This window comes from Lontra canadensis, unplaced genomic scaffold (genome assembly GCF_010015895.1).
Source record: "Lontra canadensis isolate GAN:19392208 unplaced genomic scaffold, GSC_riverotter_1.0 scaffold11, whole genome shotgun sequence".
Classification (NCBI taxonomy): domain Eukaryota; kingdom Metazoa; phylum Chordata; class Mammalia; order Carnivora; family Mustelidae; genus Lontra; species Lontra canadensis.
This window is the reverse complement of record NW_022631005.1, coordinates 28,868,719-28,883,229: the sequence shown is the minus strand read 5'-3', so window position 1 is coordinate 28,883,229 and position 14,511 is coordinate 28,868,719. Positions and strand designations below refer to the sequence as shown.

At 35.7% G+C, this 14,511-nt stretch overlaps 1 protein-coding gene across 3 annotated transcripts in view; it reads right to left on the bottom strand.

Moving 5' to 3' along the window:
* Positions 1 to 14,511, bottom strand: part of DPP10 (dipeptidyl peptidase like 10) — a 1,333,785-nt gene that overhangs the window by 472,281 nt on the left and 846,993 nt on the right. For all 3 annotated transcript variants that reach the window (XM_032856197.1, XM_032856196.1, XM_032856198.1), the window contains one exon: positions 13,267 to 13,381. In XM_032856197.1, coding sequence (XP_032712088.1) covers positions 13,267 to 13,381 — 115 coding nt within the window. The remainder of the gene's footprint in view (positions 1 to 13,266; positions 13,382 to 14,511) is intronic.

The window sequence follows — 14,511 nt, the reverse complement described above, 5'->3', positions numbered from 1 at the left end:
AGTGGGGGGGATTACAGTTAAAGCATAAAACAGAGCACTCAAGCTTGAGAAGCTGGGGCAAGCTTTTCTTTAAGAAATTAGAAATTCAAAGTGCCTACATATATTGGGAAATTCAGGAAAACACAAGCATGCTGAGAGCAGGTTGCATGTTCAGAAAAGACCTGAGAAGACCCTAAGTGTCCACCTCTGACTGAACTCTAGGCTTAATAAAAACAGGACTTGACAGCCAAGGCAGAGTTGTAAATGACCAGTTAAGTAGTGAATTAAATCCCCAGCACAGAACTGATCTGAAAAGAATGGGAGAGTTTGTTTGGCTCCTATAATTCAAGGAATTATTTGTAAAAACACTAGCTGAACACAAGCTAAAGAAACTTCAGAGACTACATATGACAGAAAATTCTGACTTTTCAAAATACATCAGAAAAATCATTTAAACAACAACAAAAACAGCTCCAGTCTACAGCAAACAACAGCAACAAAAATATGTTCTTAAGAGGGGGAAGAATCCAGTATCAAGTGTTCTATATTATTGTATTCAAAATGCAGTTTTCAGTACAAAATTTAAAGCATGGGAAGAATCAAGATAGTATGGTCCACTGACAGGAGAAATTAGCAGAAACTGCCCCTAAGGAAGCAGAAACAAGTTTCTTATTAGATGAAGACTTTAAATCAACTGTTTTAAATATACTCACAGAACTAAAGGAAACCATGAAAAAAGAGCAAAAGGAAACCATGAGGACAATGTATAAAAAATGGAGAATATCATTAAAGAGATAGAAAATTTTTTAAAGATGTTATTTATTTATTTGACACAGAGAAAGACACAGGGAGAGAGGGAACAGAAGCAGGGAGTCAAGCACACTTCCTGCCAAGTGGGGAGCCTGATGTGGGGCTCAATGCCCAGAACCTGGGATCATGACCTGAGCTGAAGGCAGATGCCTAACTACTGAGTCACTCAGGTGCCCCAAGATAGAAATCTTTTAAAAAATCCACATATATTCTGGAGCTAAAATGTACTAGAATGAGAATTAAAATTTACTAGAGGTTTTAAATAGTAGGTTTGAGGAGGCAGAATAAAAAAAAAACAACAACAGTGAACTAGAATTTAGGTTAACTGAAATTATCTACCCTGAGGAACAAAAAGAAGAAAATAGAAAACAAAACAAAACTGAAGGACATGTGGAAGACCATTAGCAGACCAATATAAGAGCAAAGGGAGTCCCAAACAGAGAGGAAAGGACAGAAAGAGTATCTGCAGAGATAATGCCAAACACCGGCTAAATTTTTCAAAATACATGTATTTATGTGCTCAAGAAGCTCAAAAACTCCAAGACGGATAAACACAGGGAGATCCAGGCTGAGACACACTGTAATCAAATTACCAAAAGCTAATGGCAAACACACAATCTTGAAAGCAGCAAAAGACAATCAACTTACATATAGGGAATTTTCAATGGGTTTAACTGCAGATTTCTTATGAAAAACTGTGAGGCCAGAAAGAGATGAGATATCATTATGAAAGTGCTAAAAAGAAAAAGCTGTCAACCAAAATCCTGTATCCAGCAAAACCATCCTTCAAAGTTGAAGGAGAAACCAAAATATTCCGAGATTAACAAAAGCTGAGGAGGTTCATTACAAGTGGATCTGACCTCTAGGAAATGTTAAAGGGAGTGCTTTAGGATGAAGTAAAAGGAATTAGTAACTTAAAATCCGATGAAAAAATGAAGAACTCTAGTAAAAATAACTATATAGCTGAACATAAAAGTCAACATTACTGTATATTTGGTTTAGAATTCCACTCCATGTTTCTTATATGATATAAAAGACAAATGAAAAAATAATTTTAAATCTATGTTAAAGGGTGCACAATGTATAGAAGATGTAATTTGCAACAAAACAAATATAAGGAAGGGCAAAGCTATATAGAAGTAGAGTTGATGTAGGCTATTGAGGTTGAGTTAGCATCAATTCAAAGTAAGTTGTAAGGGCACCTGGGTGGCTCTGTGAGTTAAACTTCCAACTCTTGATTTTGTCTCAAGTCACCAACTCAGGGTTGTGAAACTCTGTATAGATTTGTAACAAGCAAATTAAAAAAAAAAAAAAAGAAATTGAATCAGTAATGAAAAACATTCCAATAAAGAAATATACAGGATTAAATGGCTTTACTTGTGAATTCTACAAAACACTTAAAAAATTAACACCAATGTTCTCAAACTCTTCCAAAAGCCAGAAAAGGAGGGAATACTTATTGATTCATTCTATAAAGTTAGAATTATCCTGATGCAAATCTAGACAAACATAAGAAAAGACAATTTATTAATATTCCTTATGAATATAGATGCCAAACTCCTCAACACAGTACTAGCAGAGAATGGCAGAATTTTTTAAATTAACAAATCAAATTTGTCAGCATATCAAAAGATTATGCATCATTAAGAAGGATTTACTCTAGGAATGTAAGGGGAGCTCAACTAAAGAAGATCAACCAAAGTAACAACACATTATTAGGAAAAAAAAAAAAAGAGAGAGAGAAACACATAATCATCTCAATTAATGATAAAATGCATTGACAAAATCCACCACTCTCTGCTCGTAAAAATATATATTTTTTTTAAAATCAGGAATAGAAGGAAACTTCCTCAAACTCACCAATAGATCATTTATGAAAAACCCAAAGCTAAGACAATAGTCAATGATGAAAGACTGAAAGCTTTACCCCTATGATCAGAAATGAGAAAAAGATGTTCATTTTCACCACTGCTATTCAACACTGCACTAGAATCTAGCCAGAATAATCAGGCAAGATAAAGAAATAAATGGAAGTGAATTAGGGAGGAAGAAATAAATTATATACACTAAAGACCAAAGAATCCTTAATAACCCCTGAGAACTAATCAGTGGATTCCACACAGTTAAAGGGTACCCAATCAACATTCTACAAATAGTTGTATTTGTATACACCAGCATTGAGTAATCAAAAAAAAAAAAAAAATCAATTCTATTTATTGTAACATTCAGAAGAATAAAATACTTAGGAATAAATTTCACTGAAGAATGAAAGACTTGTACATTTACAATCACAAAGTATTACTGAAAGAAATTAAAGACATAAATAAATGGAAGGACAATTTATGTTTGTCACTTGAAAGACTAATATTTCTAAGATGATAATATTAACCAAAGTGATCCACATATTCAACACAATTACTATCAAAACCACAACTGCCTATTTTTGCAAAAATGCGAAAGCCAATTTTTGAATTGATATGTATTGCAAGGGACTCTGAATAGCAAAACAATTTTAAAAAATTTGTACCATTCATACTTTCTCATTTCAAAACTTACTGTAACCAACACAGTGTGATGCTGGCACAAGGACAGACACATAGAGCCATATATTAAAAATGCACATCATTAAATAAATCCAGATTATCTGTGATCAGTGATAATCAACAAAGGTGAAATACCATACAATGGGGATAGAATAGTCTTTTCAACAAAGGTGCTAAAAGAAATGTGTGTTATGTAAAAACTGAAGGTGGATTCCCTACCTCACACCATATACCAAAATTAACTCAAAATCAATCAATGATCCAAAAAGATAAGGTAAAACCATAACTCTCTTTTAAAAAAAACATACTGGTAAATCCCTATGACTCAGAGTTAGCAATGGATTCATACATATGATACTAAAAGCACGAGCAACAACAACAAAATAAATGGACTCCATCAAAATTGAGAACTTTGTGCATCAAAGGACACTATCAAAAAAGTGAAGACAACCTACAGAATAGTAGAAAATATGTGCGAATTATATATCTGGCAAGAGATTATATCCAGAATACAGAACTCGTACTAGTCAACAATAAAACCAAAAGTCCAATTAAAACAGCAGCAAAGGATTTAAATAGACATTTATTCACAGGATATACAAATGGCCAAATAAGCACACGAAAAGAGGCTCAACATCACTAACCAGTATGGAAATGTGAATTAAAGCCAAATGAGATACCACTTCACATCTCTTGCATGACTATCATTTTAAAAAAGAAAAAAAAATGAAAGAAAGAAAGAAAGAAAATAACAAGTGTCTGTGAGGAAGTGGAGAAACTAAAACATATGTGTATTGCTGTTGGGAATGTAAGATGGTTCCAATGATGTGCAAAATAGTATGGCAGTTCCTCAAAAAGTTAAACAGAGAATTACCATATGATCCTATAATTCCATTCCTAGTTATACACCCCTAACCATGAAAAAAATAATAGGACTCAAAAACTACATGTACGTACATGTTGATAGCAGCACTATTCCCAATAGCCAAAATGCAAAAACAACCCAAATTTCCATCAGTGAATACAAGGATAAACAAGTTGATGCACATACATACAATGGATCAATAAAACGGAATGAAATACTAATATCTGAAATATGGATGAATGCCTACATCGTTACGTTAAGTCAAAGAAGTCAGGAATAAAACATTACATATTGTTTGGTCACACTTACATGAAATATTACACAGGTAAATTTAAAGAGACCAAGAGAAAATTGGTGATTGCTAGAGGAAAATGGGCAGTAATTGCTCACTGGGTATAAGGTTTCCTTTTGGAGTGATACAAATACTTCGCAGTTGGACAGAGGTAATGGTTGCACACAGTGTGAATGCACTAAATGCCACTGGATCACTCACTTTAAAATTGATAATTTCATTTTTTTTAGTAGGCTCTATAACCAATGTGGAGCTTGAACTCATGATGACCCTGAGATCAAGAGTTGCATGCTCTACCCACAGGGTCAGCCATGCACCTTATGAACTGCACTTTAATAAAATTAAAATTATTCTCAATAAAGATAATGAATGTGATTGGGAAAGATAAGGTAACTGGAGTAACTAGAACTCCTAAATGTTGAATTATGATCAATATAAAAAAGTGAATTTACTGGTCTTACCCACTGTTCTGTAATTACAAATGATGCCTCAGGAGAAACAAAGTGAGCTGTGAGTCTAGGATCACAGATCTTCTATGCCCTATGCACAGATGTAAGGAACAGTCTTCCCCTACAAGTAAAGATGTTTGCCAAGTCTTATTTCAGTATTCCAGTTTTTCTAGAGTTTATTCAATTGGGCCCTACATTCAGTAGAATAATCTTAGACCAAGAGAAATATTGTAGAAAACAAGTCAAAGCAATGAATATTCATTAAATTATTCCAGCTAAAATTTCATTCACCAGAACAATGGCAGAAAGTGGGATATTTTATTATTTTTTTAATATTTTATTTATTTATCTGATGGAAAGAGAGATTACAAATAGGCAGAGAGGCAAGAAGAGAGAGGAGGAAGCAGGCTCCCCGCTGAGCAGAGAGCCCGATTTGGGCTCGATCCCAGGACCTTGAGATCATGACCTGAGCTGAAGGCAGAGGCTTAACCCACTGAGCCACCCAGGTGCCCCATTAAGTGGGATATTTTAAAGGGCTATTTAATTAAGATTTTTATTTGTCTGTCTGTTTTATTAGTTTCTACAGATAGAGTCTTCTCTTACACCTAATGAATGAACTCTGGAATGGGATAGCTTAAAGTTACAGTTCAAAGACAAGGAGCTGGATCATAAATCCCTCAACAAATCATTGCTTATTAAAATGTCCCCTTCCACAAACACAGGGGGCAAATGTATGCTAAAAGCTTTTGCTTTCTTCCTCCAGGAGGACAGGGAGTTGAAGGCAACACCCTCTTTTAAGGAAACTTCGCTTCTCAAGGATCAGGCTGTCTTGTTCCTCCCATTTTTAGAGGGCAGGCTATCATATTCCTAAAATTTGTATTTCAATGAAAAAATATGACAAAATATTTAAAGCTGTGACATATAAATAATTTTAGTACAGTGTGGTTTAGAAAAAAAGTGTGGCCTTATATTTTATCACGGGTGTTTAAGGTTCCAAAAAAACAAACCAAAACAAAAACCAACCAAACAAAATAGCTGAAATAAAAATGCATACAGAACTTACATGCATAATTTTCAATTCCCCACTTCTGCCACTCCCTTCCCATTTTCCCATTATGTACCCCAATTTATTCCTTCCCTGTTACACATTCCATTTAAAGAAGATACAGAATCAACTCATTTATTAAGAAATCAGGGTGAGAATGAAGCAGAGCACATTTTTTTTTCTAATATGTTTCTTGCCTATACTTTCCATGGGTACAATAATATATCTTATCCTGTATTTCAAAGCTTAAGACAAACGCTAGAGTCAAAAAGCCCTGGCTTTTCCATGTTCTGGTTCTGTGACAGACAATTTAACTTGTAATACTCAACCGAACAATACTGTAGAATATGCATAAATTAATAGTATCTATTTCACATTAGTGGTGTAAGGATAAGTAAAATAGTGCATACAAAGCACTTAGCATAATATCTGGCTTGTAACAAGGAGCTAATAAATGTTGCTTATTAAAACAGATTCTCTTTTGACTTATTAAATTGAACACATCATAATATAAGCTAAATCCATTATTTATCTCATTAGATAATACAAAAAATGAGAATAAGTAAAAAAATCAAATTTGACTTAAACGTAAATATAACTGGAAAGCAAAGACAAAAAAAAACTGCTCTTAACTTTATTCATATCAGAGAAAATTATTTTTTCACTCAGCATGAGAGATAGAACTAGGAAAGCAACAATAACCCATGTTATCCAGGGGGAAACTGTTAGAATCTGTCATTGTTTTCTCTTTGGCAGCCCGTTGATGCCTCGGTAATACTATATTCAAATGGGCTCATATGTGCTGTTCTTGGAAAAAACAAGCAGAGATGATTTAGCTTATGCCTATCAATACAACATATCTTCTTTTTTAATTCAACAAAATAAAATAAACAATTTGCATCTTAGTTGATGTTCATGTTTACAAGTGAGTAATGCAAATCTTAAAATCTGTAAAACATTATTTCCCTCTCATAAAAGCATTATGGGATGGTTTAATTGTCACTTAAAACAGGTCAGATGCTTAAATGACACCTTTTAGATGGCAACTGCCAAGACACTGCTTGCAACATAATATAACATGACATTTTAACTAACTATAACCAGAAGCAATTGTTTTGGTAGAACATAATAGTAAGGAGAATAAATTCATTTTGAGTTTTTGCATAACAGTAACTAATCAGCGGGCACCATTCCACTAAAATACGTAATTCTATCAATTTTATCAAATGCTTTCTAGAAAATTCTTTTTTTTTTTTAATAAATAGGAACAGATTAATCTTTTGAAAGCCTCGTTTCAAAGGGTCAAATCATTCCTTATTAAAAAACCTGGTATGTAAGACAACAGGACGAAAGAATCCTTTTCCTCAAAGTCTTATTTTCAAGCACCTATCAAGGCTGGGTCATGAACTCACGTCAGTCTGAATGAAGGTCAATGTAATCACTTACTCCATAATCTTTTCTCCACAAACTAGGCACGTAAGTTATCCAAAAGCTTCAGACCTTAGCTGTATTACAGAAAACTGCACTTTCTTTAAGTTTGTATATTATGAGGAATAAATGACAGGATTATACACTCTCTTTGAAAAATATAAGTTGGCATTTCTTCAAAGACAGATACACATCCTTAAGTTTTAGCTTCTAGTTTTTGTTTTATTTCTCTGGACAGAGCTGCCTAAATTTCTCTGGTTCCCTCAGCTTCCTCAGTTCTAAATTTTGGCTCCCAGGGAATGATTTGAGCACAACTTCATGGATCAAAATCCTTACCTGACATAAAGATTTACCTAACCACAGTGGCAATCTCAACATCTGTAAATTCTTTCCCAACATGGCATCTAAAATTAGTGTAAAATTTACTCTTAGGCACACTTCTAGAAGTGAAAATAAAAGTATGCATACAGTGAAACAAGATGTTCCCTATTAAGTTCTTGTTTAACTTGGATCAAGTAGAGCCCTGGTGACTTCCACATGCATGTGGATGACTTATATATGAATGCTTTTTTTCTTTTATGCTCTGACAGACCTGCAAAGACCAACTCAGGAGGCTTACCTCAAGAGGGTACTAAAGGAATAGGAAATTGAGGAGCTAGGGCTAATGATGAAGACACAATTTTACTGCCTTGCAATTTTGTCTTTAGTCAGCCATAGTAACAAATTAATCTAATGACCCTGTTTTGACACTGACTGATTAGAGACACCAATCAAAGGGCAGCAGGCCACTGTTACTGAAAATCGGTGTACTACACACAGTCCACATCGCTGTCTCAATACAGCAACAAAGCTTAAAGAATATTCTCCTCTAAATACATTTGGCTTCATGAAATACGTGTCTCTCCTCTTAAAACAGGTCAAAATGTGTAAGTACATTCTGCATGAAAAGTTTTTGTTCCATGATCATTCTCATTCTATATACCCCATGGATATAGGAGACTGCACAGGGCATGCACGGCTACGTAAGACCAGTCTCCATAACTTAGGCTTGGGTGTACATTCATCTATTTGTAGAGTATAAACACGAATCTTCAAGTTACATATTCTTAAAATAAGCGTGGGTGCTCTTTTCTCTTTAAACTGATTCAGTACCAATGATAGGAAAAAATATGTTGCCTTGATCGATGCATCTAAATAAGTCTTCCCTTTAATAAAAAAATAAAATGAATAATTTCTTCCTTTCAAAAATAGTTACTTATTAAAGAAATACTTGAATGGTTAACCCACTCTTCAAAAATAATTAGGACTTCTCTTCACCAGGCAGGGAAGTTGCTGACAATCTTGGAAATTAAGACACCTGTGTCAAATTACTTCTGTAATAAAATTTGCAATCAAACCAAAATTACAATGAACATGTGTTTCTCTGGTTATAAGCTTGCATTGCCTAGCACTTACCTCCAAAATGTGATGCTATTTTGAGCAAAACAGTTTCTAAATCATTTCTTAGACTACATAACTTTTTATTTGCTTTCTTTCCCCCATCCCCTTAAAAAAAACATTAAACATTGGGGTACAGATGGCCCTTCTTTTCACTATATCTGTATCTTTGGGGTAAATACCCAGTAGTATAATTGCAGGGTCATAGGGAAGCTCTATTTTTTTTTTTTTAAGATTTTATTTATTTGACAGAGAGAGAGAGATCACAAATAGGCAGAGAGACAGGCAGAGAGAGGGGGGAAGCAGGCTCCCTGCTGAGCAGAGAGCCCGATGCGGGGCTCGACCTGGGATCATGACTTGAGCTGAAGGCAGAGGCTTTAACCCACTGAGCCACCCAGGCACCCGGAAAGCTCTATTTTTAATTTCTTAAGGAATCTCCATACTGTTCTCCAAAGTGGCTGCACCAACGAAGAGAAGGGAGTTGACGGAAATTGGAGAGGGAGATGAACCATGAGAGACTATGGACTCTGAAAAACAGTCTGAGGCTTTTGAAGGGGCAGGGGGTGGGAGGTTGGGGGAGCCTAGTGGTGGGTATTGTGGAGGGTACGTGTTACATGGAGCCCTGGGTGTGGTGCATAAACAATGAATTCTGTTATGCTGAAAAGAAAAAATATTAAATATATTTTCAGAGTAGAAGAGACTTAGTGTGAGAGCTCGCCAGATTTAATCTGCTGCTACATTTGTTACCAAAGAAGCCATAATTATAGCTGTTGTTATTATATTAGATCACAGATATTTGAGCCATAAGAAACTTCAAAAGATCACTTCATAATCTGCTAAACCAAAAATGCCCTTCTTCAACCAAAAGCTTGATGTCAAATGAGGTAAGTAATTTTCCCAAGGTTATTATAAATCTATAGAAAGCATATGGAGGGGCACCTGAGTGGCTCAGTCAACTAAGCATAGTACTCTTGGTTTGGTTTTGGATCATGAAATGGAGCCCCACATAGGACTTCGCAGTCAGCAGGAGCCTGCTTGTCTCTCTCCCTCTACTCCTCCCCTGTTACGTTCTCTCAATCTCTCTCTCTCTCTCTCTCTCTCTCTCAAATAAATAAATAAATAAATAAATACAGACCTTTTTTTAAAAATGGTCTAGTATTTTGCTAAATAATTTTTGGATCAGAAGTTTCTCCTCATGACATGAATTCCCCTTCCTGGTTAAAATTTTCCATCTGCCTGAGTAGTTTTACCTAGAAAGTTGACCTTAGAGGCTACTGGTGGGCAAAGGAACAACAGAAGGAGGTACTTACTGTACATTATCTTTCTAGTTGGAGGTTTTCCTTTGTGGGTCTATTCTAGCACAGCTGAGGGGTCTTAAACCAGAGTCAGAAGAGGAAGACATTGTGTAATTAGAGTACTAGAGTCTGACCTAGAGCTATTGGAAATGCACAGGCACATACATGTGCTTAATCAAAAGTCTACACTAATGGTCTTGATGCACATTCTAGACTAAACAATCTCAGGTTTTTCCATCTCTCATGAAGAAGACAAGACTACATAAGTTCTAAGATTGCTTCCAGGCTTCTGACTCGCGTCTTAGGCCATGGTCTCCCCACCCTGTACTTCACTACACCGTTCAGTTTGAGGCCACCATGAAGGCCCTGTAACTAGACTGGTATTTGCTTGTTCATGACTCAAGTAAATTCCTAACCACTGTCGTTACCCCTATCTACTTCATTAATTTCTATAATTTCCCAAGTCCTTGGTGGCATTCAATGTACAAATAAAAATTGCGTAACGCAGTTCAACTGTTCCCAATAGCAATATCTTTTCCACTCCAGCATACTGACTTATTTTTCATATCATAATATTCTTGACAAAAATAACAGTAAAAACCATATACCTTTGAACGAGTGGTATGTTAAGTGTACTTAATAAGCTACAAATCTAAAAATAACTGCTACTTCCATTCATATGACTGATCTCACATGAAATTAAGTCTTTGGGTTGAGTGTTTGTGTCATTAGGGGAAAGGATTTGAGGTGATGGATATAAAACAGGAGAAAGCAAGGCCAACTACCTACAGCACTGAGAATATAGTAAGAACTCCATAATTATTTATTGATGAATGAATAAATGAATGAACAAACAGACCACCGAAAGGCTACTCCAGATTGAATGTTTAGTCCCTTTCTCCTACCATAATTTAAAATTGAAATTACAGAAGATCTATATACCAGAGAGACTTTGTTTTTTCTTAGAAACCTCCCTCATGTCACACAGTGTTGGGCATTGTGTCTGGTGGTCAGTAAGTACTGAAGAACAGTAATCATAAGAGGAATAGCAACAGCAGTGCTAGACACTCTACTAAACACTTGAATTATTGTATGTCATCTGTCCTTCATAATAACACTGTAATTTTGGCATAATATATTTCACCCATAATACAGATGAGTGAAATACTGCACAAGGTTAAATAATTGGCCAATTTCACAAAACCAGGAAATTACAGAACTGGAACTCAAACCAAGGTGTGTCTTGCCCAAAGTCTTTGCTTTAAAAAAATGAATAAGTGCATGACAAATTTATTCCAATCATACTCCATTTTTATATTGAACAACATGGAAACAGCTGGTTAGAAGAAGTTTAGTCAGTGTGCAACTCTATAAAGTCTTGCTTATACCAGATACTCAAAGGACCCCAAAGTATCACAACGGCCTCGGTAACAAGAAATTCTGAGAAAATGAATCAGTGGGAAAAGCTGCTATAATCAGATGGAAGAAAGTTTAAGAGAAACACACAGGCCATCAGGGCACCAAATTCTCCATCTGGTTAATAGTCCCCAATAGAAGGCAATATACCCAAGTCATTCATTTTTCTAATAATTACATTAAAATAATTTAAGCAGAACACTATGCTGAACATAAGCTTATCTTCCTTTAAACAAAGATTCTTGGCATTCCGCAACAACTTAGAGCCATCACATTGGTCAATTACACTGTATTGCAGATGTACATATGAGGCAATTAAGACAGGGTTCCTGAAGAGAATGCTGGATAAGTCAGCTCTCATCAGGGAAGATTTCTCTCTCTCTCTCTCTCTCTCTCTCTCTCTCTCGTCTTTCTTCCATTTCTTCCTTTTCATTCATCCTTCCTCTCTTTCTTTCTCTCATCTTTCTTCCTTTCTTTCTTTTCTTTCTTTCTTTCTCTTTCTCTCCCTTTCCTCCCTCCTGATTTCTTTAATTCCTTTTTCAATCTCTTCATATGTTAAATCATAATTACAAGTGATTTTTGGCAATTTATACATTTCAAAGCCCATATCTTTACAAAGATGGTATATTTCACAAAATACCATATTGGAGCAACTGATACTGTCATTTACGTAATTAGTCACTGTAATTAGTTGACTAAATAACTCTGAAGGAGAACTATTATTGTAAATCCTATTTTGTACATGAGGAAATAAATTTAACATGTTTAAGGGCTCATAAGTAGCAAAAGAGGAGCAAGAACTGAAGTGTAAATACGTATTATTCAACAACAGGCTGTAACTTCATTACATCAGTTGATCTGAGGATGAGCTTAATCCTATCCCAGAAATGACTAGTTTTTACAATCCTGAGCAATCTATGGGTGTCCAGTCTTTGAGGAAGCTAGGTGGATGGATGTAGCAGCATGCCAACTGCATTTGCTATTGGAAGACATTTTGGGGAGATTTAAAAGCCAGCAGCTTTTCTCTGTCTTCCAATATTAGCACCTACTAAAGAGCAGTAAAACTTCTGGGTACTGAAATAATCCCCAAAGAAGAATTAAGCCTACTCCTAATTTATATATTAGTGTTCAACTCTTTAATGTAAAGGACACAATTTAAAGATCATTGCAAGGGCAATTTGGCAATGTTCTTTAGACAAGGGGAGACTGGGAATATAAAAACTACAAGGAAAGAAAGGAACAGAAGAAAGAAGCATTTAGTGGCTGACCTCATTCTCTCTTGATCAAACCCTCACCATCTCTCAAATCCTCCCTTACCGCCCTCATCACAGCTAAGCTATCACCTCCCTATGGGGACTCCCAGTCTCTACTCCCTCATTGTCAACGTACAATGAAAGTAAAATGTCCGCTGCATTTATTAACTGACAAACATAGTAAGTCTCTAAGTAGCAATGGAGACTAAAGATCTCCTTGGCATTCTCAATGTATATATTTTACATTTCAGCTTCCTCCAAAATATCTCATATGGTATTTGAACCACAAAATTACTGTGCCATTTGCAAAATGTCTGGTTATGCATGTTTTTTTTTTAATTCCAACCAATGCTAATGTGTTTTAAGATACCACATATGGCTACCCTCTTAAGGCATTTGAATGTGAAATTATCATCCACAATACCATCATAAGAGAGGAAAAAAGACAAATTACCTGGGGTTAAGAGGATGACTGACATAGTGATGAGTGAGCATACAACTAAAATCACCAGCAGGGCAATAGCAATTCCCTTCCAGTTTCTCTGTGGAGGGCTGTTACTTCCCAGTTCCTACCGAGATAGAAAAAATAAAAAGGTTCATAATTATACATGCTCCGAAAGAAATGTATTCATAAAGGAATGATTCAGTGCATGGCACAATCACAGTTTGAAAGCTAATTAGGATCCTTTTCTTTTTCGGTAGTTCACTTAATTATTCAAAGGTGCATATATTATAAATGGCTATCTTTTGGGGAGTAATCTTATTTCTCTGAGAGATAAGCCAACAGAGCATTATGCCTGCTGTCCAAAATGTAGACAGCATTAAAGTGCATTGACAATAAATAAATAAATAAATAGTGCATAGGACAATAGCCAAAATACTCTGCAACATATTATGGAAATAAAGTGCACCTACTTACATTTTTTCTTACTACAACGGAACCTATGATAAAGATTTAGATACCATTATTTCCCAATTGGGGAACTAGTTTTCTAGTTTTTCTCGTGGACTACTTTTCTAAGTGGATAGTGGGGAAAAAGATTTGAGATGGGAAAATCATTCAACCTGCCCCATGCTGCAGAGCAGGGTACATCTGTCAACACAACAGGTCCTTTTCAAACAGCTCCCCCACCACTCATAAAAATCAACAGGATGTAGTAACTAAATTAAATGTGTGCTTCTCTATCAATGGTTGGTAGCGTCGTCTCCCGAGGCAGCATGCCTAATACTGGCAAGGAGATAAGATTGATGGGGGAGGATAAACGTGAACATCTCTCACAATACACAGAGTAAAGATTTTCATTTTTCAGATGATCTGTGTTCTGCCCTGTTGACTAGAAACGTGAGAGCACAATTCACCAAAGCAAAGCTAACACCACACTGAATTAAAATGAATGCCAGATTTTCTTTGCACTCAATCTCTCGTTTCTTTCTTCCTACCACATTTCCCACCTTCTTTACCTCCTTCCCAACAAAGCTTTTTTTTTTTTTTAAAGATTTTATTTATTTATTTGACAGACAGAGATCACAAGCAGGCAGAGAGGCAGGCAGAGAGAGGAGGAAGCAGGCTCCCTGCCGAGCAGAGAGCCTGATGCCGGGCTCAATCCCAGGACCCTGGGATCATGACCTGAGCAGAAGACAGAGGCTTTAACCCACTGAGCCACCCAGGCGCCCCCCAACAAAGCCTTTTTTATTCAAA